General features: G+C 39.5%; 1 protein-coding gene across 1 annotated transcript in view; it reads right to left on the bottom strand.

The window, feature by feature from the left end:
* Positions 1-25,591, bottom strand: part of LOC149196459 (delta(14)-sterol reductase-like) — a 280,806-nt gene that overhangs the window by 97,747 nt on the left and 157,468 nt on the right. The window contains exon 6 of the mRNA XM_089405570.1: positions 15,719-15,766. Coding sequence (XP_089261696.1) covers positions 15,719-15,766 — 48 coding nt within the window. The remainder of the gene's footprint in view (positions 1-15,718; positions 15,767-25,591) is intronic.

Raw genomic sequence — 25,591 nt, 5'->3', positions numbered from 1 at the left:
GGACCCTCCACCATTTTACCAAAGATAAGTATCATATACTTGGTTTTCCCCTTTCATCTTTAGATTTCCTCCATACTTATAGATATGTTTGTATTACATACTCGTAATCCTTTCTTTATAGTTTCCTTGGTAGGAAAGCTTGCAGAAATATATAAGGATTATGACTAGTTTAAAAGGGAAACATCAAAGGAAAAGACTTGAATCATGAAAGAAGCTATGTTGCAGAGGAAGCCCTTCAAAGAAGATGATACCCTACAAAGTGTTGAGAAATCTAGGGCAAACAGTTAGGGTATTTATTTAATTTGAATTATCTTTCATCCATGACATTTTCTTGTGATTTATATTAGGACATTATCATCATTATTTAGATATGTTCTTCATCAAGACAAACGCCAATAAAAAGATCACAATGCAAACACAAGAACACCAGATGTAGGCTACTGGCCAAGGGCAAAACCTCTCCTAGAGAGGATGTTAAAATTGGCAACTAGGGCCAAACTCCATGTGGGTCATCTTATTTATGGCAACTAATATTTTTCTTGGATTCCTCTCATCGAGAGGTGTAGGATTGATCTAAAGATCATCTGATTCCGATGAGTATTCATGGAGATATGAATTTATTTGTGTTATGGGACAATTCGTCAAGGTCGGCCAACAACCAAATTGTCACCACTTATGATCAACGTTTTAGTATAAATAAAGGTGCCCTGAAAGTCATTTACACACACACTCGTGTGATCTCTCCTCTCCACTCGTTTGGGTTTTGGTGGAAGGAGACATCACCAAGAATCTACGCTGCCCTAATGTAAAGAAGCTCTACACTAAAGGAGATACCCTAACCCTTAACGTTGTCATGGTGAAGAAGGCCTTAACGCAGTGGAGAAGGCTTCTATAACGCTGGTCTAGAAGAGACCCTGAGCTGCCCTAAACGCAGGTCTAGAAGAGACCTACAATGCTGATCTATGAGGCCCTAAGTCAGCTATCACAATGTGCCCTAGCCACAGACTTATGACAAGATCTATGGTGCATAAAGAGCTTTGTTTTGGCCGCAAAAGAGAGGAGCCCAGCGAAGGTGAAGGAAGGCATAGTTTATGCCTCCTTCTAGACTGTTTGGGAGCCGAGTTACTACAGGCAGGAGGCCAAGGTCATGGTGGGAAATTCTGGGCAGAAATAAAAGAAACCTCACAAGTAAACAGGTTGAGTTTCCTTGGGTAATTACAGGTAGGAAGGGAGGCTTGTTTTGGAGGCTGAGATGAGTATTAGGCCCTCCAAAACAAGGCCGCATATTCCTGTAGCAGCAGCGAAGGAAAGGGAGCCTCGTTGAGGGTTTATGAAGTGTTCTTCTAGGCAGAATGATGCCCTAGACAAGGCCGAGCAAGTGTAGTAGGCAGCCGCATTGAAGAAGGACAAACCCAGGTGGTTTGTGGAGCAACTTGTGCATGGAATGATGGGTATTCTCTCTGGTTGGTTGGTTAACTGTGGAGTATGTTTAGGGCTGCGTAAGTGCCCTAACCAGGTCAGCAGCAAACAACAGCATGCAAACATAAATGACAATTGTATTTTGTTTAGGAGGGTTGTTAGATAGGACTGTCTTGATGCTCCAATCAGTCCATGATGAAGGCTTCCCTAAAATTTGTTAGAATGCCATTCAATGTAGCAAATAGAGATCCTAACAGTGAACTGATGTAGTGCATGATGATAAGGTGCAACAGTATGATGTGTGCAACATAGTAATGAGGTCCAGCATGATGATTGGGTGTAGCACAGTGAGGTGCAGCACATGGAGTCACCTTGGATTAGTGGAAGCAGTATGCCTTCAACTCAGCTCAGATCAGCTACCTCACTTGCTATAATCTTAAAGAAGATCTCTGCTCTTATTTTGATAAGTCAAGATACTGACTTCTAATGTATATGTACTATCTCTCTCTCTACTAAACTATAGAAGAACATATAAGAAGAATTGATTAAGGGTTTCCCCACATTGGGGTTTGTCCCTGGCTAGCACCACATCTTGTGTCCTCTTGTCTTGGCTTGTCTTCTATGATTTATTATTATGTTCTATCTGCATTTTACTATCATGTTAAATGTGATTGCTAATCTGGAATTGATATTGAGTTAATGTGAAAAATTGAAGTAAATTGCTCTCGGCATATAACATACCTAAAATTAACATCAAAGGGAAACATACTTATAGATATGTTTGTATTACATACTCGTAATCCTTTCTTTATAGTTTCCTTGGTAGGAAAGCTTGCAAAAATATATAAGGATTATGACTAGTTTAAAAGGGAAACATCAAAGGAAAAGACTTGAATCATGAAAGAAGCTATGTTGCAGAGGAAGCCCTTCAAAAAAGATGATACCCTACAAAGTGTTGAGAAATCGAGGGCAAACAGTTAGGGTATTTATTTGATTTGAAGTATCTTTCATCCATGACATTTTCTTGTGATTTATATTAGGGAATTATCATCATTATTTAGATATGTTCTTTATCAAGACAAATGCCAATAAGAAGATCACAATGCAAACACAAGAACACCAGATGTAGGCTACTAGCCAGGGCCAAAACCTCTCCTAGAGAGGAAAACCCACAAATATCTATTGCAAGGTTGCACGAAACGGGGAAACGGGTACGAGTTTCCGAAACGGGAAGCGATACGAAACGCGACCTCCCCAAATTTTGGAAACGGGGAAACGCGAATATATATATATATATATATATATATATATATATATATTAGGAATTTAAGAAATATGTGCAATCATAAAGCATATATGATACATTCTAATTTATTACATTATGATAAAATTATCAATTGTCAATGCATAGACTACAAGTATCTAAATTTACATCACATTTACTCATGAATAATCACATAATGAAAATAGAAATATCCAAAATTAGCCACGAGAAATTTCTAATTTTTTGTCTCGTGGTTGATTGGGAGTCTCCTCCTACATAGTCGAATGACCTTAGTGCTCTTGATTAAATACAAGTTTCATACCCTAGTACCCTACATTCTCTTGATTATTGGGAGTCTCCCCTGCATAGAGGGCTTTGTTCTCTCGATTAAATACAAGTTCCATACCCTAGTACATGATAAAATCCAATGGAAACATTGAAATCCCCCCACTCCTGAAATCCTGAAAAACAGATAAGTCTGTTGGATTTTGAGTAAGATCTAAAATTCTACTTTCTCCATATGAAATCCAATGACGGCGAAACCACTCTCAAACATCCTGAGTCATTTCATGGTAATGTTAAAAATTTAAGTAAAAGGATGAAAATGAAAAATAAAGGAGAATATCACTTTTACTTTAAGAATTTAACATTACCATGAACTGCATATCAACACTAGGGCAAACAAATGTAAGAGATCTACATTAGAAAAAAAAAATTAAAAAACAAATGTTTTTTGGGGGAAACGTGGCCCGTACGGCCTGGAAACGCGTTTCCGGCCGTACGGCCACGTTTTCGTTTCAGGAAACATGGCCGTACGGCCGGAAACGCATTTCCAGGCCGTACGGTACAGGGAAACGTGTTTCGTTTCGTTTCCCCTTGCGAAACGCCCCCTAGGGCCACGTTTCCTGCAACTTAGATCTATTGTTATATAATTCATTCAATGAAGACTTCCAAGACCAAAACCCCAAGTGATGAACCAGCCAAATCCCAAAGAATATCTCTACACAACAAGATTGAGGAAACCCTAGTTCCTCCAAAAACTCGCACGTGTGAACAAACAAATACGAAATTTGCTTCCTTTCCTCCTTTGCTGGCTTCCACAGAAATTCACTCCTCTTCCTCACTCGATCAGATCTCCTCTAATTCTCTCATTGGATCAAATATATATTACTTCATGGATGCATGTACAAATGAGGAAAGCAAATTCCTTTATACAAGCTTTGCTTGAGGATGAATTCAGCCACCTTGAGCAGACTTAAGAGGGTTGGCCGACCCATCACTTGGAGGCTTCTAGACAATACAATTTACATTTATTATTTTTCTTTCTTGTTACATGAGCCCTCCAAGGGCTAGTACATCATGACCTTGACCTTTTGACTTGTCAACAAGACCCCTAGAGCACTCAATGGGTGCTTTGACCTAGGACCACAACATGATGGGCAAGAAACCCATTTCCATAATAATAATTTTAATTTACTAATAATTTTTCTTTTCTTTTACTTTTGAAAAGTACAATTTATGAAGACCGACACTAGATACATTTCAACTATTGGAATCATGATGTCGTTACACCATAACCCGCAGGTGTTAGTAAATGGATGCATCGCCAGAGTTAACGGATCCACGAGACGCGGTTAAGCCATGTTGCGAAACACATGAGGAGCGTTGGATTATCCAATGCCCAACAATCTCTCACCTAGCGCAATTCGGGTGTGATTTGAACTCGAGACCTTCGGCTTTGATCCCACTTGTTGGAATCAGATTGTCATTACACCAAAACCCGTAAGTCTTAGTAAACAGACATATCGCCAGAGTTAACGAATCCACAAGAGCCGATTAAGCCCTGTCGCGAAACACACGGGGAGTGTTGGATTATCCAATGCCCAACATAAACACTACCTCTTAACTAGGTAGGTATTCATAAATGACCATAGGTGCAAGGACAGTACTTTCATTGAATTATTCTCATAAGAAAATTCGAATTGGTAAGTCATCTTAAGCATCAACATTAGGATCAATATACAACTAGCATTTTCAACATAGCAAGGCCTTGACTAACAAGCTCTATCTCTCCATAGATCAGAGCACAATGTTGGGAGGTTTTACGTGGGACACCACACTACCTCTTAAGGCACATGCCCCATCCCGATGTTCTCAAGGTATGTCTTTGTAGGACCATTCCTATCTTGGATTTCCACATCCCCAACGAATTTCCTCTTCAACTACTCTTAACTATTGCATGGTTTGTCAGATCCTCAAAGAGTGTCAGTCACCAGACTACTTCCTATCTTGGATTCCACATCCTCAAGGAGTATCTTTCTTAGATGCTTACCCAATCCTCCAGATGCCATTCTCTCCTCATGGCCTTCACTAAGACTTACAGTTGTTAGTCTTGGTCTAGTGCATGACACATGAAGTAGATAACCATATCCGTCACTCCCTCTCAACCAAGGAGGAGCTCCCTCTCAACTAGAGAGAAGTGTCCATCATCAGCTACTATGATAGTGTCCATCAGTTGTTAACTTTGATAGATGGATAAAGCCATCTCATCACTTAATTGTAGATAGAATGGTTAGAGTGCTCTATCTCATGAATTCCATGATGCCCAATAGGGTCTTTTATATATGACAATGACTCTTTGACTCCTAGACTTTATGACAAAGCCCTAGAAGCACTCAATGGGTGCTTGACCTTTAAATAAAATGACCTTGAGCATGAAACCCATGCTACAAAATAACAATAATAAATTTTCTTTTTATCTTTACATCAAATACAAAAATCAAGAGTACAAAATACAATATGAAGACCAAATGTAGTTACATATTTCAACACAAGGGACCGAAGGTGGAGCAGGAAGAAGAAAATGTAGCCCTTGCAGGAAAGAAAAAGGCAACGAAAGGTCCCAGCTAAGGACAAAACTCAAAAGGAGGAGAGAAGAAGAAAAAGGACATGTCAAAGGTCATGTGTTTCAGATGTGGTCAGTTTGGTCACTACATCACCCAATGTCCAAAGAGGAAGGACGAGAAGGGGCAGCAGACAACAGTGTCGGCAGAAATCGATGAGTTGACCTCTAGATTGGAGGAATTCGCATTGATAGTAGAGATACCTCCAGATGGAGGTGGAGCGTGATGCTTCAGATAACCAGTATACGCAGGGTCCATGGGTGAGAAGCAAGAAGTCTAGATTAGATCTAGTTGTTGTTTACATGGATCAATATCTTGTACAGGAGCCCACAGTATTTCAATAGCAAGTGATCAGAGTCAGCTAATTGCAGTCAAATACTTGGATGACAGACGCAGAACTTGGAGTAGTCAAATGCTTGAGAGGCAATTGCAAAGTCAATTAGATGTAATCACGTACTCAAGAGGCAGTTGTATATCCAAGCACAATCAGAAGTTCGAGAGATAGTTGCAAATGGCACAGTTGATCAAGGAGATCGAGTTTCCAGTTACAGTTACAAGAAAATTTGTGTAGAGGGGGGGGGGGGGGGGGGGGGTAGTGTGAATTTCCCAGTTGCAGGTGCAGTTCCAGCCTGAGCAAGATTCCATGAGGGAGTTTCCATCCAGGAGAGATTTCCCAATTCTGTTTCAAAGGGAGATCAAGTGAGATCAGACTCACTATTGCAGTAGAAACAGCAATGTGAGGTGGATCAACATATGAGAAGTACCATGATGGACAATGTTTTCTAGGTTGACTTCTTCCTAGTGATTTCTAATGACAGGGAGTCAAATCAGTGTGAAGATGTGAAGAAACGAGGTATAACAAATGTCAGACATCAGCAACATGTTACACATTAGCAACGTGAGATAGTCCTGCTATAGATTGTTCGTCAAGAGAGATGAGTATTAGAGTATAGTTGAAAATACCTTCATTGCTAACAGGGAGTGTTAATTTATGGATTTGGAGTAGCATTGGAGAGATGTTCTAGTCTCTAAGGTGTCAGAGAGGCTAAGGAACACGAGATCTCCAAAACCCAGCAAATGTTTAGAGAAAAAACACTTAGAAACCTCTCAATTAAATTAATTGATCAATAATTAAAAAGTTCCTAAGTCTTGTTGAAATATGTAACTAGGTTCGGTCTTCATAATGACATATGTAATCATGATTTTATGTATTAGATGTAATAAGAAGAATAAATTTATTATTGTTGTTCTTGAGGCATGGGTTTCATGCTCAAGGAAATTAACTTTTAGGTCAACCTCCCATTGTGAGCTTCAAGGGCTTGTCATTGAGTCTACAAATCAAAAAAGTTATTGGCATGTATGAGAATCCCTTCTTGGGCATGTTACATATTGTAAAGAAAAATTATTTTAGTCAAAACAGAGTCAAATGACCCTCCAAGACCAAGTCAAATTGCAAGCTTCAAGTCAGCCCATCTAGAAGGTAAAGTTGGCCCAAGGACAGTTACAACTCGGCCCACAAGCAGTGACATGAAGACTATAAATAGAGAGCTCGACCTCATTGTTAAGGCATCTATTACACACAAGAAACTTGTCCAAGAGCACAGAAGGCAACGAAGAAAGGAAAGAATAAAGTGAAGAAGAAAAAGCATCTTTTGAGACTTTTTGGGTATAAACTCTCACACGTGTGGGCTGAAGCTAGGGCATCCACTGCAGAATACACATCAAATTACAGTCATGCCCAAGAGCAGAATTTTGGTACCAATATAGTCTAAAGTGAAGGCCGAAGTCTTGAAGAGAAGGAGCCTTGTCAAGTGAAGGATGAAAAGGGCTTAAATTGCCCTATTTACTTCACATGTGTGAAGATTGCAGGAAGCTATAGGAGGCCGAGAATTTCAGGCAGAGAAGCAGTCTTTTGTTACAGGGCTGAAGTCAAAGAAGAAGGAGAAGTTGCATCAATTACAACTTGAAGTTGACTTTGTTGACTTAACAAGAACAGGGCAGAATTTGACTTGGTCTTGGAGGAGTTTTTGGTCAAGGGTCTAGGTCTTGGAATTCTTCAATTGAAGGTCTATAAGAAGAGAAGAATTCTTGTGGGTTTTCCTCTCAGTTGGAGAGGTTTTGGGCCTGGCTGATTGCCTAAATCTTATGTCCTTTGTCTTATTGTTCTTTATGGTTTGGGAGTTGTTTGATGAAGAAAAACACTAATAATAATCAAGTACAAGAAGAGGCTAATTAAGAAAAGTAAAAATGCATCACAAACAGTTATCATAGCAAGAGAAATCAACATATGTTGCTGCCCACTGATTTCTCAAAATGGATTCAGAGGTAAGGTGACAGGTCAAGGAAGGGCACAGCTTAAAGAAGGACACTCAAGGACTGAAGCACAAAAAGATCATCTGGGAAACATCAAGAACGAATTCATAAGAGGGTTTGATCAAATTCTGGATTCTAAAAAATAGTGAAGAAATTACAATGAATATATCTCTGTCCTGAAAGGAACCGAACTCTCTCCAAGGATAAGAAAAGTTTTGGGTTATTAGCACTCATAAAGTGAGTAGACATCCGAACTATGTGCATAAAGGAATAGTTTTTGAAGAACACTATATCACTGTCTCAAGAGGCCGTAGGCCTAATTTAAATATTCAAAGCAAGATGAGTCCTTTGGCAAGAAAATCGAACCTCTGGGCCTTGACATAGAGGACTGTTTACATCACCTCAAGAAGCAGAAACCACAGAACCAAATTTCTGGGCATCCTCAGTAAAGGATCAAACTCCTCAAGAAGATCAAGAATCTCATTAAAGATAAGTCGTATTCCTATCACTGATTGCATATCCCAAATTTATGGAGAAACAAATCTCTGTGGCACTAAGAAGTACAGGCACCAACCATACATTCGTACTTGTTCTCTGTAGCACGATCAATCATTCAAAAGGGATGATAATCATCTATACTTTGTTAGTAAAGCAGTCAATCCAAGGAACTACAGGCAGAAAATAAGTGCAACGAGAAGAATTCCCATTATGAAGTTTTGTTGCACAGAAGTCCTGTGGCTACTTCTGTGGCCATCAAGGTAGTAGAAAGGAGCTACAATCATTCCATGTCTTAAAGGAACTCGTGGAGAAGGAGGTTCCATCAGAAGAGCAGTAAAAGAAAGTCTGAAAGATAGCAAAAAGGACAGCAAAGATACCTTTGTGAAGGAACCATGGCATCACAGGTAGGTATACATGAGGTATGTATGATATTTTTATTATTTTTAAGGGTCCATCATAAGATGTTGTAGGGTTGAAGTTATGACTCTAGGGTTTGTATTTTGAACTATAGATGGCTCATAAGAAACCCTAGTATTTAGAAACCCTAATCTTAAGGTACTTATTCCCTATGATTTGACTCCTAGGGTTTGTTAGGATTCTAGGACATGGGATAAACCCTAGTGTGACGTAATATGATCTAGGGTTTGAACTTAAGAAACCCTAAGATGACCTCTTGATTGCATAGAAACCCTAGAAAGATAACTTGACATCATGTTTTGGTATCGTATTCTTTGCTTAGCGTACTTGTTAATTAATACTACAGGTACTCGAAGTAAAGATGGATGGAGCATGATGGAAGGAGGGAACAATATAGACCCTTAGATCCTAAAACATTATTCATGATATAGAACTATGGATAGCAAGGAGAAGTAGAAGATGGAAGACCTCTGCCATGGTTAAAGAATTACAGTCAGTTAAGTATGATAGGATGCATCATATTAAGGATGGCATCATAATAGCATACGATTGAAGCAAAAGCTCATGTCATCAATAAAATAAGCTTGAAAGATAGTCTAAGTAAAAGTCTACACACTTGTAGCAGTCATCATAGGAGAAAGGGGCTCTTGGAAACCCCATTGGAAGCATAATGTAGTACTTATGGGTACTAGAAAGTCATCTAGTGTAAAGCTCATCATACATCATTAGAAAGGAACATTTACTAGATGAGGATAATCAAGATCCTCTGTTGGAATCTATGAAAATTCCTACACTAAAGGAACCCCTACTGCAGCAAATTTGAATCTACTTCACCTACTTGATTTTTAAATTATATTCATCAAGTTATTCTTTTGAATACTGAAGCAAATTACTTCTGCAGCCTACACTAATTAAATATTTGATCTCATGAAACAGAAAACAGAGCAAAGAACAAGATACATAGGACACACTTATTTTTGGACACAATAGTCCCCGAAAAAACGCAACGTAGGAAAACCGGTGCAGCAGTTCTGAGGGTTTATTATTATGCAGGAGAAGTATTTGAATACAAATCTAGGATGCTTAGCTAGCAATCCTTTACAGAGAAAATACTGGCGAAAAACTGAGTGAGTTTTACCTCACTTCACCCAGCAGAATTTCGATTGATCCGGCACAAGACTGGCTAACCCCAGCTATTTCTACGTTGGCCCTGTGCCGGCTCTGCATTAGCCCTGGGCCAACTCTTCTCCCCTCTGCATCAGCTATCCCAGCTGTTCCGGTAGTTCCAACTATTCTCGACCATTCTGGATTCTGCGTGACAGGCAACTTTTTAGCTCTACGTCAAGACTGCATGGGCCCAGACTGGCCCAACGCTAGCCTTTCCTAGCTATTGCGATGCCTCTCTGCAAGCTCTCTCCATTGTTCTGTCAGTATTCTCTGGAAAGTTCTTTCGATTCTCTCTGCCCCTCAACTGCAAGATCTCCCCAATCGATTTTCCTCCTGAAAACTTCTCACTTAAATCGATTTCCTCAATCTCTCTGTCTGTGTTTCCAAATGAACCCCAAGCCTCCATTTTATACTTTTCCTGTTGAGTCTTCAATGGCCGAGATTAAGTTTCTAATCAATGACTAAGATTAAAACATGACTCGATCCGCATTCTAGATCATTCTCACCCATATTTTGATTAATACCCATTAATATTTTAATTTCCCTAAGTTTAGACATAGGAACTCCATTAAAAATATTAATTATTTTAATAAAATACAATTCGGGTGGAATTTCACGAAACGATTTCTGGGTTATTTAGAACTCATGCACCTTAGCCTCTCCACCAATTTTCAAGTCTAGAGCACTTCCGATGCTACCAAAAACTAACATAATCTTCATTAGAAGGTTCACCTCTTGGAAGAAGCAGCGCCTCACTAAGAATTCCACCTTGGATGGGATTCATTGTTTGGAAGAATGATAGTATGATGACAAAAGGTATTCAACATGTCAAGATGATTTAAGGACTCTCAATCAAGAAAAAGAAGTTGTTGAAGGAAGCCTAGATGACCAAAAAGAAGGAAAGAGGTATGTATGCATGTATTAAATTAAGTAATGTCGTAATATAGTTGCAGATAGCATGGGTAAGTTCTCTACCCCATGGGCATGGTCAAAATAAAGGGATCTCTTTCTTTGGAAGAATGCATGAACGCATGGTTCACACATTGACCAGATGAAATCAACATAATATGCCCTCATATGGAATATGAGTTGGTTGACAAAGATGAAGGAACTAGATGGAAGTTCCTAGGAAGCAATATGTAACGACAGAAAGAAGAGATCGTAAAAGGTGCAACTAAGGAAAAGGAATCAACATCCGATCAATAGAAATATTGGCCATGATATCTCCATGGAGAAGAAGACCATGATAAGGTCTGTAAAGAAAGGACACCCTTGACAGATGAAGTTTTGGAGATGTGTCTACGAATGTGCAGGATGTTGCAAGAAAGCAAGATGTCATGATGAAAGGCCATCACAAAAGGTAACTTTGATTTGATATTGATTTTTTATTTTTGAACAACATCTAGATGGGTTGATACAGGACTACCAAAAGAGAGTTGTAGGTGTCATCTACAACTAGCACTCATGTGGTTGGATGGAAGATCCTGAAGGAAACATGGCGTGGAAAAGGTAGTTGTATGAAGGAAAGCTAGATGTGGACTAGAAGATCACTTTCAAGACAAGGGGAAGGATGACATCACTGACTCGAGAAAAGTGATGGATGGACGATGCACTACAAGATGAAGGCTCCATAATAATGAAGATGATATTCATGACATCGAATGGAAGAGCTCAAAAAGTAGCCAATGGTCCCATGATCTCCACTAAAGAGGAAAGTTGTTGTTGGAAACAAGTCCCTGGTTAAGAGGGAGCTTGGACAAGTCCCTGGATAAGAGGGAACTTGAGTACATTCCTTTTGTAGGAATGGGTACATTCCTTTTGTAGGAATGGGTACATTCCTTTGATGGAATGGGTATATCCTCCCTAGTCGAGAGGGAGAGATAGACACATAATTCTTGTCTTCACCTTGGAAGAAAGAATGGAGGATTAGGTAAACATCTGGCATTCGATATTTGAGGATGTGGTAGGGCATCCAAGATAAGAGAAGTCGTAGAGGACCGATATTCTCTGAGTACTGGGAATCCAAGATAAGAATAGTCCTCGAAGGACATACCTTGTCAACACCCAGGTGGGGTATGTTCCTTGAGAGACAATGATGATGGTGTCTATAAATCATTGGTCTCGCCAGAATTGTGCTCGGATCTTATGGAGATAGAGATGTTACTCAAGGCCTTGCTATGTGACAATGTTGGATGATATGAAGCTAATCGGATGGGTTACCAATCCGACTCTTCTTATGAGAATTCTTCAGAATGAGAATGTCCAAGTACCTTGTATGGATTATGAATACCTCCATAGTTAAGAGGGAGTGTTGAAATATACCTGAAAATGGGTGAAGTGTTCACCAAAAATGTTGGGCTCTTCGAACAATACACAGAGGATTCCAGAAGTTCTCATCAACAATATGTAACTAGGTTCGGTCTTCATAATGACATATGTAATCATGATTTTATATATTTGATGTAATAAGAAAAATAAATTTATTATTGTTGTTCTTGAGGCATGGGTTTCATGCTCAAAGAAATTTATTTTTAGGTCAAGCTCCCATTGTGAGTTTCTAGGGCTTGTCATTGAGTTTACAAGTCATGAAAGTTATTTTCATGTATGAGAAACCCTTCTTGGGCATGTTACATATTGTAATGAAAATTTATTTTAGTCAAAATAGAGTCAAATGACCCTCCAAGACCAAGTCAAAATGCAAGCTTCAAGTCGGCCCATCTAGAAGGTAAAGTCGGCCCAAGGATAGTTACAAGTTGGCCGACAAGCAGTGACATGAAGACTATAAATAGAGAGAGCTCGACCTTATTGTTAAGGCATCTATTACAAACAAGAAACTCATCCAAGAGCACAGAAGGCAACAAAGAAAGGAAAGAATAAAGTGAGGAAGAAGAAGCATCTTTTCAAACTATTTTTGGGTCTAAACTCTCACATGTGCGGGTTGAAGCTAGGGCATCCACTGCAGAATACACATCAAATTACAGTGATGCCCAAGAGTAGAATTATGGTACCAATATAGCCTAAAGTGAAGGTCAAAGTCTTGAAGAGAAGGAGCTTTGTCAAGCGAAGGAGGAAAAGGGCTTAAATTGTGCTATTTACTTCACACGTGCAAAGATTGTAGGAAGCTACAAGAGGTCAAGAATTTCAGGGAGAGAAGTAGTCTTATGCTACAGGGTTGAAGCAAAGAAGAAGGAGAAGTTCCAATAGTTCCAACTTGAGGTTGATTGTGTTGACTTAACAAGAAAGGGCAGAATTTGACTTGATCTTGGAGGAGTTTTTGGTCAAGGGTCTAGGTCTTGGAATTTGTTAATTGAAGATCTATAAGAAGAGAAGAATTATTGTGGGGTTTCCTCTCAGTTCGAGGGGTTTTGGCCCTCGCTGATCGCCTATATCTTGTGTCATTTGCCTTATTGTTCTTTATGGCTTGGTAGTTATTTGATGAAGAAAAACACTAATAATAATCAAGTACAAGAAGAGGCTAATTAAGAAAAGTAAAAATACATCACAAATAGTTATCACAGCAAGAGAAATCAACATATGTTGTTGCCCCTTGAGTTCTCAACAAGTCTAACTTAGGATAATTGATTAATTCATTAATTAATGGGTATTAATTGAGGAAATTGATTTATCTCTGGAGACTTCTATTTAATGCAGTCAAATTGATCTTAGCCATCGATCATGATTAGATCTTGGTCGTTGATGCTCTAGTGAGAGATTATATGAGAAAGTCGATGGGGTTGAAGATAGACAGATTACAGGTTGTGAGCAAGACATATTGAGCTACCCAGTTCGTAGTTCAGTGAGGGTGCACTTCAAGCCAGGTAACGAGCATTAGAGGGGGGCAACAGATATTTGGGAAGTGCAGGATTTTGGAGAGTTTTCTAGTGATAATCCAGTGTCTGAGAGATAGGAGAAGGGAGGCCAAATTATCTGTAAAGAAGGCTGTAGCAGCCAGTGTGAATAGCAAAAACCCCCAATGCTAGTTACCAGAAGAGGGTTTGTTCAATTGTCGGAGGCCATATCCAATTCCAAAAGGTAGAGCAAATTCATTCCATAGACAAAGGGAGGCAAGACGGCTCATCCAAAGTTAGATTCCAAGCTATACAAATTTCCCTTCAATCAACAATGCGCATTTCAAGAGGCCATTTCAATAAGTGTGTGTGCAAGAAGTGTGAGCAGGCCAAGGGAGGCCAAGTTGATTGTAGTAGGAGACATTTTATCTCCAAATATTTTTCCGATGTATTTTTGGAGGATTTCCAGTTGGGCATCCAATTGTAAAATTCTCAAATTGCTACAGAATAAAATAAACCCCATTTGTTGAACTGGTTGTCCCTTGAGGGTTTTTTCGAGGAAGTTTAGTCCAAAAATATTGGTGTCATTTTTATTGTGTGTGTGCATCTATTTCTCAATTCCTGATTTATAATCTCGCGGCTTTTTTATTGTCAAAAATGCATCAGCGATTTATTCATTATTTGTTGTAAACAAATAAACTAGTAATAAGTTAGAAGAATAAACTCCAGTTCTTGCATTCGTGGAAATTCCACAGCAAGCAGAACCCTTACTTCCCTACTCCAATCAACAAAATACTCATGATATATGACACTAGGATGTAACATGAGGTAAGAATCCCCTTGCTTCCAATAAAACAAAGTGCAACAATTACCTAGGAATGAAATAACGATCACACCCATCTCTAACAAGTGGCAAGCCTTTTAGCAAGCTAATGCTTCCCTATGTATATCCCAATGGAAGAGGGGAAAGGGATTTATTAGTTTGTCATAGGATTCTTTGTGGAATTTTGGTGGATTGGATTGCATGCCCATAAAGGGTTAGTGCTCGCATGATTGGGGGGTGAGCTTGCCACAAAGATACATATTGGTTGTTTTTACCATTCCCATTGGAGATGATCACTAACGAGAGACACAAAGGGATAGGTCTGTTACCATAGTTGTGCATGAAATTGTGAAATTGAGAGTAATTCTCTTCATGACTTTATTTATGCAATTGTGTATTAATATTAGATCTTTGATCCTATTATTGCTTTAAAGAATGTATGTTTGGAAGACTAGAACTAAAAATTGCATCAGATTAGATGAGCTTATAGTATTTCTTGTGTTAAAATGTAATAAGAGCCCATTAGGCTTAAGACGAAAAGTTGCATTGTGGATTGAGACAGTGGAGTACCTGAATCTTTAGAAGTAGGTTTCATTTATGTTACACAAGATTTCATCAAAGACTGACATTTTCAAGAAAGATGTAGGATCTCTCAACAAGTCAAAGCCAAAGAAGAAATTTTAGCACTCTTCTATTTCATGAGGGGTAACCCATCAATTCAAGCCTTCACTATGTGATGTAAATTTCTTCCTTTATTCTTTGCTGGCCAATAGCAAAATATTAGATGCATTTTCGCTGTGAATATATGTAATGATCATTTATGTTTAAGAGAAACTAATCATAGGTTATTATATCGAAAAAACCAATATGGTGTACCATGTTCTTATATCCATAATCTTAATGTTTGAGTTAATACATCAATCTTTTAGCTACAACAACAATATTATGACCTACGAAGAAAATTTCAAGACAAGTGCAATTACCACAAACTAAAACAAGTACATGAAGGGTAGACACATATCCCCTAAACTACTTTTACACAACCTTATTTCTAATGCAAATAAAGAAAATAAAACCCTCAAAAAAAATTCTACCCATTTTGCATGTTTAAATGGAAATAACATACTTGAGGTCAATGCCCAAGAATTGTGGATTTAATTGTATCCCAAACCACCTGTAAATACATCACAAAGATCCCAAGTTGGTTAACAAAATCATCATAAGAAGAAGACAAAATGCAAATCAAACAGAGTGTGTAAGTATAGAAGAAAGTTTTTGCTTCAACTAACATGGTGACCACTATGTTACTTGAAAGCTTCATCCCCATATCAACCAAGACCATAGAAAACAACAAAAAATAAAAAATGGATAGAGATCTACTTTTCCTTTGTTCTGATGTACAACATAAAAACCATCGGAATTTGAAGATATTCAATAGAAAAAGTCCAATGTCAAGTGTAAGAGCAGAAAAATCCATGTCTCCATTGGTGATGAATTCAATATTCAATAAATCAAATAAGATGTCTTCATGGAATTATTAAAAAATAGTTTATTACAGTGTAAACTTTGTCTTCAACATAGGAATATAAATTTAATATACACAATACAATGCATGTTTATGATAGATGATAACTATTATAGACCGGTTTCCCTATCCTAGAAATGCATTCTAGAATATAATGTTAAAAGGAGATAGCATACAAATACATCTAATTTGTGTGATGATCAACCATCCTATTGGAGGCATCAAATGAAGTGAGAGAAAACAAAAATCAACTAAGCATTTGATGAAGCAATACTCACAGGAACAAGGCCATTCTTCACAATATAGGAAGATCCAGGAAGTCAATATCTCAATCAAATAAATATAGTAAGTTTTTAATAAATTTAATAATTTAAGAGAATATAAGAAGGGAATATCTTAACGGCAATATCACATTGTATATTTCTCCCCCAATACAAGAAAAATGAGACATACACAATTAGGGAGTGAAACCAGCGAGAACAAAACACCAACAAAGGAAATATTAGCATAACATTTCATCATTGTTAACCACCAAAAGTGGGTAACCCTTAGGGGAAAAAATTTCTCCCCATTGCTCAACCAGCCAACCAACAGCCCTATGATGATCCACAGATAGATTTACTTGAGAGCTCTCCACCTATGTTGCAGCTAGTGCTCTCTCCCATCTACATGCATCTTTAGGGAAGGTGGGTCATCTATCAATAGGTACACTAACTATTTATGTAATCTCGTGCTTTCATTTAATGTTTGGAGCATACTAATATGGATCACAAGCCAAACTAGATGATTGACAACTCTTGATTGTACCCTTCTTTCCATACATCACTTGAGAGATTATCCTCTACCCCTAGTCCAGTGTGAGCTCCCCTATTTTTTTTCTTCCACTATTAGGTGGGGCACAAATAGAGTGCATTGATTGGTATCAATGTTATCATAACCGTACGGTCATCAAACTAGTCAGTCCGAAAACCGGGAATGAGACTAGAACCAAGAAAAACCTAACAAAAAACCAGTTGACCAAAAAATACATAAAATATTCAAATTTAAACAAATAACTTATATATTCATGTGCATTCATATGAATCCAAACCATTTATACCCAAATATGCAAAAGTTCTCATTTATATAGCAAGAGTGCTTATAACCAAAATAGCACTCAATGCAATACATCTATGAACCAAAAATACATCAACAAAGAGGCTCTAGATGGCCTCTAGTGTCAAAAAAATATCATGCTACAATAGATATCTAGATTCTACATATCATCGAAATCATTGCTTATATTGAGATCCTCATCATCAATATCACCCTCTAAGCATTAAAATAAGTAAGAAAAAGCCTCACATGTCAAATCGAGATTTTTTTTGAATGATGGGTACATTTTTAGTAGGGTCATGATAGAATAGTTGAATAGTCAATGCCACTAACATCAATGTACATTTACGGCTTGGTGCTCTTGATTAAATGTTGTTTCCATACCCTCGTATATAACAGAATCCAATGGAAATGTTTTAATCCCCCCAATCCTGAAATCCTAAAAATTGTTAAGTCCATTGGATTTTGAGTGGGATCCAAAATTCTACCTTCTCCATATGAAATCCAATGAGGTCATAACCACTCTCAAACATCCCAAGTCCATTAATGGTAATATTAAAAATTTAAGTAAAAATATAAGAATTTTACATTGTCATTAATTATGAAGCATTAGTAGGGACCTAGGGTTGAATATTAAGCTACCCCGCTCATAAATTATTGTCTTCTTTAAACATATTTGTGTTTGGATGGTCCTTGTTGTTAGTTTTTGGTAGCACCAGAAGTGCTCTAGCCTTGAAAATTGGTGGAGAGGCTAAGGCACATGAGTTCTAAAAAACCAGAAAGCGTTTCATGAAATTCCACCCAGATTGTATTTTATTAAAATAATTAATATTTTTAATGGAGTTCCTAAGTCTAAACTTAGGGAAATTAAAATATTAATGGGTATTAATCAAAATATGGGTGAGAATGATCTAGAAGGCGGATCAAGTCATGTTTTAATCTTAGCCATTGATTAGAGACTTAAACTCGGTCGTTGAAGACTCAACAGGAAAAGTGTAAAATGGAGGCTTGGGGTTCATTTAGAAACACGGAGAGAGAGAATCAATCTAGAGTTCGATTTCTGGAGCTAGTAAGCTAAGAAATTCGAACTAAGTGATCATTCAGCAGCAAGGGAGGCAATGAGAATCCGGGAGAAGGACTTTCCGAAGAATACTAATAGAGAGGCGAAGACAGCTTGTAGAGAGGCAATGTAGAAACCGAGAGAGCTGTCATAGAAAAGTTGTCTGTCATGCAGAATCCAGAACAGCCGAAACTGCTGGGAACTGTCAGAACAGCTAGGAGATTTGATGCAGACGCAACGCAATCGCCGAGAGAGCTGACACAGAAAAGTTTCCTGTCACAGAGAATCCAGAACTGTCGAAACAGCCGAAACTGTCAGGAACTGTTGGAACAGTCAGGAGAGCTGACATAGAGGCAGCGCAGTAGCCAAGAAAGCTGACACGGAAAATTTGCCTGTCACGCAGAATCTAGAACTATCGGAAGAGTCGAAACTGTTGGGAACTACGAAAACTGTCGGGAACTGCCGGAACTGTCGGGAACTATCAGCACTGTCGAGAACTGTCGGAACTGTTGGGAGAGTTGACGCAGAGGGCAGAGAAGGTGACCCAGAGCCAGCGCAGAATAATCGGGATTAGCCAATCTTGTGTCGGATCAGCCGGAATTCTACCAGGTGAAGTGAGGTAAAACTCACTCAGATTTTCCACCAGTATTTTCTCTGTAAAGGATTGCTAGATGAGCATCCTAGATTTGTATTCAGATATTTCTCCTTCATAATAATAAAACCCTCAGAGCTGTTGCACCGGTTTTTCTGCATTGGCTTTTTCCAGGGACTATTGTGTCCTATGTATCTTGTTCTTTGCTCTATTTTTCGTTTCACGAGATCAAATATTTAATTGGTGTAGGTTGCAAAAGTAATTTGCATCAGTATTCAAAAGAATAACTTGGTTAATGTATATTAAAAATCAAGTAGGTGAAGTAGATTCAGATTTGCTGCAATACGGGTTCCTTCAGAGTGTAGGAATTTTCACATGGTATCAGAGCGTTGATTTTGAAACAGGAAGAGTAGATCAAGTGTTGAGTAGTGAGGTCAAAAGCTGCACTTGGCAGCAATTCGAATCCCCTTGAAGGGATTGTGCAGTCCTTGTTGGGAAGCAGATCCGAGTAAATCTCTCTCTGAGTGAGACGATAGAGAGGTATGATTTCCAGTTTGTGAGTTTGCAGAGGCAGAGGGAGTGACATAGAACCTCAACGCAGTGCTTGAAGGGCGCAGTTTCTGCCAAGGGAGAAATCCATTGGAAAAGAACGAAGATACGTAGAAGGGAAATTTTCTTCTCAGAGAACATTCCGCCAGAAAGTTCAAATTTCTCACTTGCTGAAAAGCTGAACGGTGTTAAGCAGTGGCTAGAGAAGTCAATTCGACGTTTGGGTGAGATCGCATCGCATGGGCTCAGAGATCAGGAAAGGTTAGAAGGAGCTTCCAACTCTGTCATCTAGAAGGCTAGAATCTTAGTTGTTCTGGAAGAATATGATCTCGAGGCCTACGTCAAAAGTGTTGTAGTTGTTCCTACTGACAATGATCAAAAGAAGAAGTACAAGGCCGAGCAGGGGAAGGCAAAGAGGCTCATTCTCGATGGAGGTCGAGATCATGTGGTCTCACACTTACAAGGCAAGGATACAACCCAAGAGAAGTGGGAAGCCTTTTATTCTCTATATGAAGGCTCTTCCGAATAGCGAAAGATGTACTTCGAGCAGAAGTTGCAGCGGACCTTGATGCAAAAAGGAGAAGGGTTAAACCTCTATCTTCAACGTCTTCGGGACACTAGAGACCAACTTGCTGCAATGGGGTCCAATCCTCAGCTAACTACAATGGTGAGGATAGCCCTGAATGGAGTCTCAGATGAAAGGAAAGTTTTCGTCCAAAGCATTTTGGGCAGAGAGAAACTACCTTCATGGGAGGAGATGTGGGTGGCTCTTCAACAAGAGTTAAGGAGGGACCTAGTGAAGGCAACCTCAGTGGCAGCAGTGAGAGTGGGACAAAGACAAAGGAGGAGGAGGAAACGTAGCTCTAGCTCTAGGAGGAGGAAAACGCAGCTCTAGCATCGAAGGGGAAAACGCAGTTCTAGAAATGTTCCAGTTGTGGCAAGATGGGCCACTATGCATCCTAATGTCCTTTGAAGAAAAGGGATAAGGATGAGAAACATGATCCTAAGGCTACTTCAGCAAAGATTGACAAGGATGAGTTTGCCATGAGTGCCCACGCATCTCAAGGAGGGAGATGGGGCGATATTGAGTTGTAGTCAGGAGGACTACATGTGGGCAGGATCCTTGAGGAGTCCACCTCTTGGATCAATTCCTTACTACGGGAGCCCAAGATTCAGCAGTAGCGAGATGGACTTAGTGTCAGATGATGCAGTGGAGTGTTTGGAGGACAGATGCAGTAGCTTGGGACCAGAGACTGATCAGCGCAGAGCAAGGTTGGCAGCAATGCAGTTGGCACAATGCAGGAGTCAGCAACAGCGCAGAAGATTCAGAGGGTCAGAATCAGCAGCAGTCAGATTCCAACATTCATTATATTATGTTGAACATAGTTAAGTTTAACTAATTTTGGATGCTTTTCAGTTGCAGTATAGATGCAATGTTAGAAGAGGCAGTGCTAACAACATAGCAGATGCAATGTTTGAGAGGAAGTTGTAGTACAGATGCAGCAGTGGCAGTGGCAGTGTCATGGGCAACAGTACAGTAGCAGCAGCAGCACAGTGTTGGTGGCAGCAATAGTGTAGAAAGGAGGTGCTTCAGAAACAGAGTAGCACGCAGGTGGACATTGTTGCTAGAGCACTTTCCTTGCTAAGAGGGAGTGTTAGTTTTTGGTAGCATCGGAAGTGCTCTAGCCTTGAAAATTAGTGGAGAGGCAAGGCACATAAGTTCTAAAGAACCCAGAATCCGTTTGGTGAAATTCCACCTGGATTGTATTTTATTAAAATAATTAATATTTTTAATGGAGTTCCTAAGTCTAAACTTAGGGAAATGAAAATATTAATGGGTATTAATCAAAATATGGGTGAGAATGATCTAAAAGGCGGATCAGGTCATGTTTTAATCTTAATCGTTGATTAGAGACTTAATCTCGGTTGTTGAAGACTCAACAGGAAAAGTATAAAATGGAGGCTTGGGGTTCATTTGGAAACAGAGAAAGAGAGAGAGAGAACTGATCTGGAGTTCGATTTTTGGGGCTAGGAAGCTGAGAAATTCGAACTAAGTGATCATTCAGCAGCAAAGGGGCAGTGAGAATCCGGAAGGACTTTCCAAAGAATACTAACAAAGATGTGGAGAGAGTTTACAAAGAGGTAGTGTATAAGCCGAGAGAGTTGATGCAGAAAAGTTGCTTGTCACACAAAATCCAGAACTATCGAAACAACCGAAACTGTCGGGAACTGTCGAGAACTGCCAGGAGAGCTAACGCAAAAGCAGCGCAGTAGCCAGGAGAGCTAACGCAGAGACAACGCAGTAGCCGGAGAGCTGACGCAGAAAAGCTTCCTTTCACGCAAAATCCAAAACTGCTCGAACAGTCGAAACTATCGGAACAGCCGAAACTGTCAGGAACTGTCGGAATTGTCGGGAACTGATGGAACTGTTGGGAACTGTCGGAGCAGCCAGGAGAGCTGACGCAGAGGCAGCGCAGTAGCTAGGAGAGCTTACGCAGAAAGGTTGCCTGTCACGCAAAATCCAAAACTGCATGAACAGTCGAAATTCCCGAAACTGTCGAAACTGTCGGGAACTGCCAGAAAAGTAGGGAGAGCTAACACAGAGGGTAGAGAAGGTGACGCAGGGCTGACGCGGAGCGAGCGTAGAAATAGTCGGGGTTAGCCAGTGTTGTGTCAGATCAGCCGGAATTCTGCCAGGTGAAGTGACCTAAAACTCACTCAAATTTTCCACCAATATTTTCTCTGTAAAGGATTGCTAGATTAGCATCCTATATTTGTATTCAGATATTTCTCCTGCATAATAATAAAACCCTCAAAGTTGTTGCACCACTTTTCCCGCATTCGGTTTTTCTGGGGACTATTGTGTCCAAAAATAAGTGTGTTCTATGTATCTTGTTCTTTGCTTTGTTTTCTGTTTCATGAGATCAAATATTTAATTGGTGTAGGCTGTAGAAGTAATTTACTTCAGTATTTAGAAGAGTAACTTGGTTAATGTATATTAAAAATCAAGTAGGTGAAGTACATTCAGATTTGTTGTAGTAGGGTGTCCTTCAGAGTGTAAGAATTTTCACACTTGGTTGCATCGTATAGAACTAGTCAGTTCTATACAAAGCCAAATAGTTCAGTGAAAAAAGGCTGGTTCGATACCAAATCAACCATTTATTGTTTCATTTCACTGATCAGACTGGTTTGGGGCAAAAAAACAGTCGAACCAGACGATTCAATCGATTCTAGTCTAATTTTGATAACATTGATTAGTATAAGCGTGCCCATGGTAATCCATACTTACCACCTTCCACTTCTCCTTTATATCCACCTGCATTCTTTGGGTTGATTGTTATTGGTCATTGGGACTAGCACCCTATAAACACATCTATGAGTTAATAACTGGAAACTTTGCCCTTATAGGTTGATGCAGACGAAAGAAAGACAAAAGCATATAAAGCCACAAATGAAAAAAATGAAAAATGCAAAGGATGGTTGGGACATATATACATACATTGGCAAAAGCCTAGCATGATTTCTACCCCCCTTATTAGCCATCACCCAATTCCTAAGCATTTCTTGCTCTATTCCAACCCCAATTAGCGATAAATTACATCTTTAAGGGTTATCGTAAAAGCTTAAAGCAAGTTGTGTCACCTGACCTATGCAAGAAAGAAAGACAAATCATTAAAGTAAAAGATGCACCAAAGGGGTGTAAAACCCAAGTCGAGGAAAGGGGTAACTCATGCTTCCATGATTGCTCCTTGTTCTCATCATTATACTCAAGATGTTAGACTCTCTTTAGATGGTACCATGGCTATAGTCATCTTCCTTAAGTATTTCCCATTCCATAACCATAGTTGTCACGTCCATCTATGGATTGATGGACCTACCTGTGAAATGTCCTTGACTCCTTCCCCTTAGGGGTTGGAAGCACCTAATAGGGCTAATTGCAAAATCATCCTTAACACAAGTGTGGTAACTTGATTAGAAAATCATGAGCTAGAAAGACATTTGAAGGAAATCTTTGTGTTGAGTATTTTTGTACCCGTAACAATGAATATGGTAGACTATGATACTTTAATGGTTTCTATCCCTAAACAATGTTTATCTTGCTTGACCTTGATGTTGATTTCTGGTAGCATTGGATGTGCTCTAAGTCCCAAATTTTGCAGGGAGGCTCGGGAACATGTATTCCAAATAACCCAGAAAGCGTTTTGGGAAATTCCATCCATATTCAGTTTCATTAAAATAATTGATTATTTTAAATGGGACCCTAAGTCTAAACTTAGGAAAATAAAATAATTAATGGATATTAATCTAACTGTGGCTGTAACTTCTAGAAGAAGACGAGGATCAAGCAAAAATGATCTTAGCCATTCATTAGCTTCTAATCAGGGTCGTTGAATGTCAACAAGAAGATTATTTAAGGAGGCTTGAGGGTCATTTGGAAAACACACCGAGAGAGTTGAGAAGATCAAATTTGTAAAGCAGAGTAGTTGTCGGAGAGAGATTCAAAGTGAGCTTTTGCAGTGAGGGGCAGGGATAGTATCCGAAGGGAAATCTTTCCAGTCGGAGGATATTCAGCAGAGAAGGCAAAGGGAGATCCAGTAGTGGTAGTGCTGAGCCAAAGGGGCTAACGCAGAGGTAGCGCAGAAGCCAAGAGGGAGTCTGAAATTTGAAGAGGGAATTTGAGTTTCAAAAGTCGGGAGCTAGGGTGTGAGACTGGGAGGCAGAAATCAAATCACCTAGGCAGCAAATCGACCAGCCAGAGGATTGACGCTCTCCCTAGTGAGCTTGACGTTGGGTTAACGCAAAGGCAGCCAGAAAAGCCAGGGGCAATCATACTGGGGCTGGATCAGCCAGGATTTCCAGTGATAGTGTGAGGTAATCTCACAAATCTCTCTATCAGGTTTATTCTCTACAACTGGATTGTCAGGAAGGCTTCCAGAGATGTATTCAGACTTTACTACTGCATAATAATAAAACCCTTAGATCTGTTGCATCGGTTTTCCCACATTGGGTTTTTCCTGGGACAATTGTCCAAAAAATACTATGTCACTTGTGCATCTTTCTCAATTTGTTTTGTTCTTGTCTTGCGCAAATTAATTAATTAAGTGAAGGTTGCAGTGTGTTAGCTTCAATATTTTCTGTAGGAAACAATAAATAATTTGTTTCAGTATTTAACAGATAGCAGAAGTTTAATCAGTTGTTGCAGTAGGTGATTCGGGTGGGATTCTCAAATTTTCACATGGTATCAGAGCATTACATGTGAAGAAAGAACAATACCAGAGACCTAACGTTGAGCAGAAGAGAGAGTTTGAAAAAGCTGCAGGATGCAGCAGTTCAAAACCCCAGAGGTTTTCGCAGTTCTAGCTGGAGGGAAGCAATTTTGAGGCAATCTCTCTCCAAGTAAGACGACAGAGAGAAGGGATTCCAGATCAATTTTTTTCCAAGGCAGAAGGGGTAGCGCAGAAACCTGAGCATGAGGAGAGCTTGTGGGACCCAGTCTTTTCTGCGGGCCGTTTTGTTGGGCAGAAAGATGTCAAAGGAAAAGGAAGGAGGACGATTGAGGGAATTTTCCTCAAAGGACTTCCAGCCAAGTAGTCTAAATTCTCACTTACTCAGCAGCAGCGGAGAGGGGCAGATCTACAAGCTCCAGTAGGGAGTGCGTAGGCCAATTTAGTGTTGCACAAAGGAGAGAGGAGGTCATTTGACAGTTATTGTGGCAGAAATAGCAACCAATGGCTTGAGGGATCAAGAGAGGTTAGATGGGGCATCCAACTACGTCATCTAGAAGGCAAGAATGGCATTTCTTCTAGATGAGCATGCCCTCAAGACATACGTTGATTTCGTGGTGGTTGTCCCTACAAATGCAGATCCGCTAAAGAAATACAAGGCTGAGATGGCGAAGGCGAAAAGAATAATCCTCGACGAAGTGAAGGATCATGTGGCCTAGCACATCGCTAGCAAAGGGACTGCTAAGGAGATGTGGGACGCATTGTCTATGTTGTATCAGGGATCTTCCGAGCAGCGGAAGATGTACCTTGAACAGAAGTTGATATCTACTCAGATGCAAAAGGGAAAGCGTGTTGATCCACTCCTCACAAAGCTTCAGGAGACCCGTGATAAATTGTCTGTTGTGGGGCATACACCTCAAGATTCAGAGTTGGTTAGACTAGCCCTCAATTCT

The sequence above is a fragment of the Pinus tabuliformis genome, chromosome 2_2 (genome assembly GCF_031772625.1).
Source record: "Pinus tabuliformis cultivar Carrire ecotype Pingquan chromosome 2_2, CPIR1, whole genome shotgun sequence".
Taxonomy (NCBI): domain Eukaryota; kingdom Viridiplantae; phylum Streptophyta; class Pinopsida; order Pinales; family Pinaceae; genus Pinus; species Pinus tabuliformis.
The sequence above is the reverse complement of the archived record's forward strand: the minus strand, read 5'-3'. Positions and strand labels throughout refer to the sequence as shown.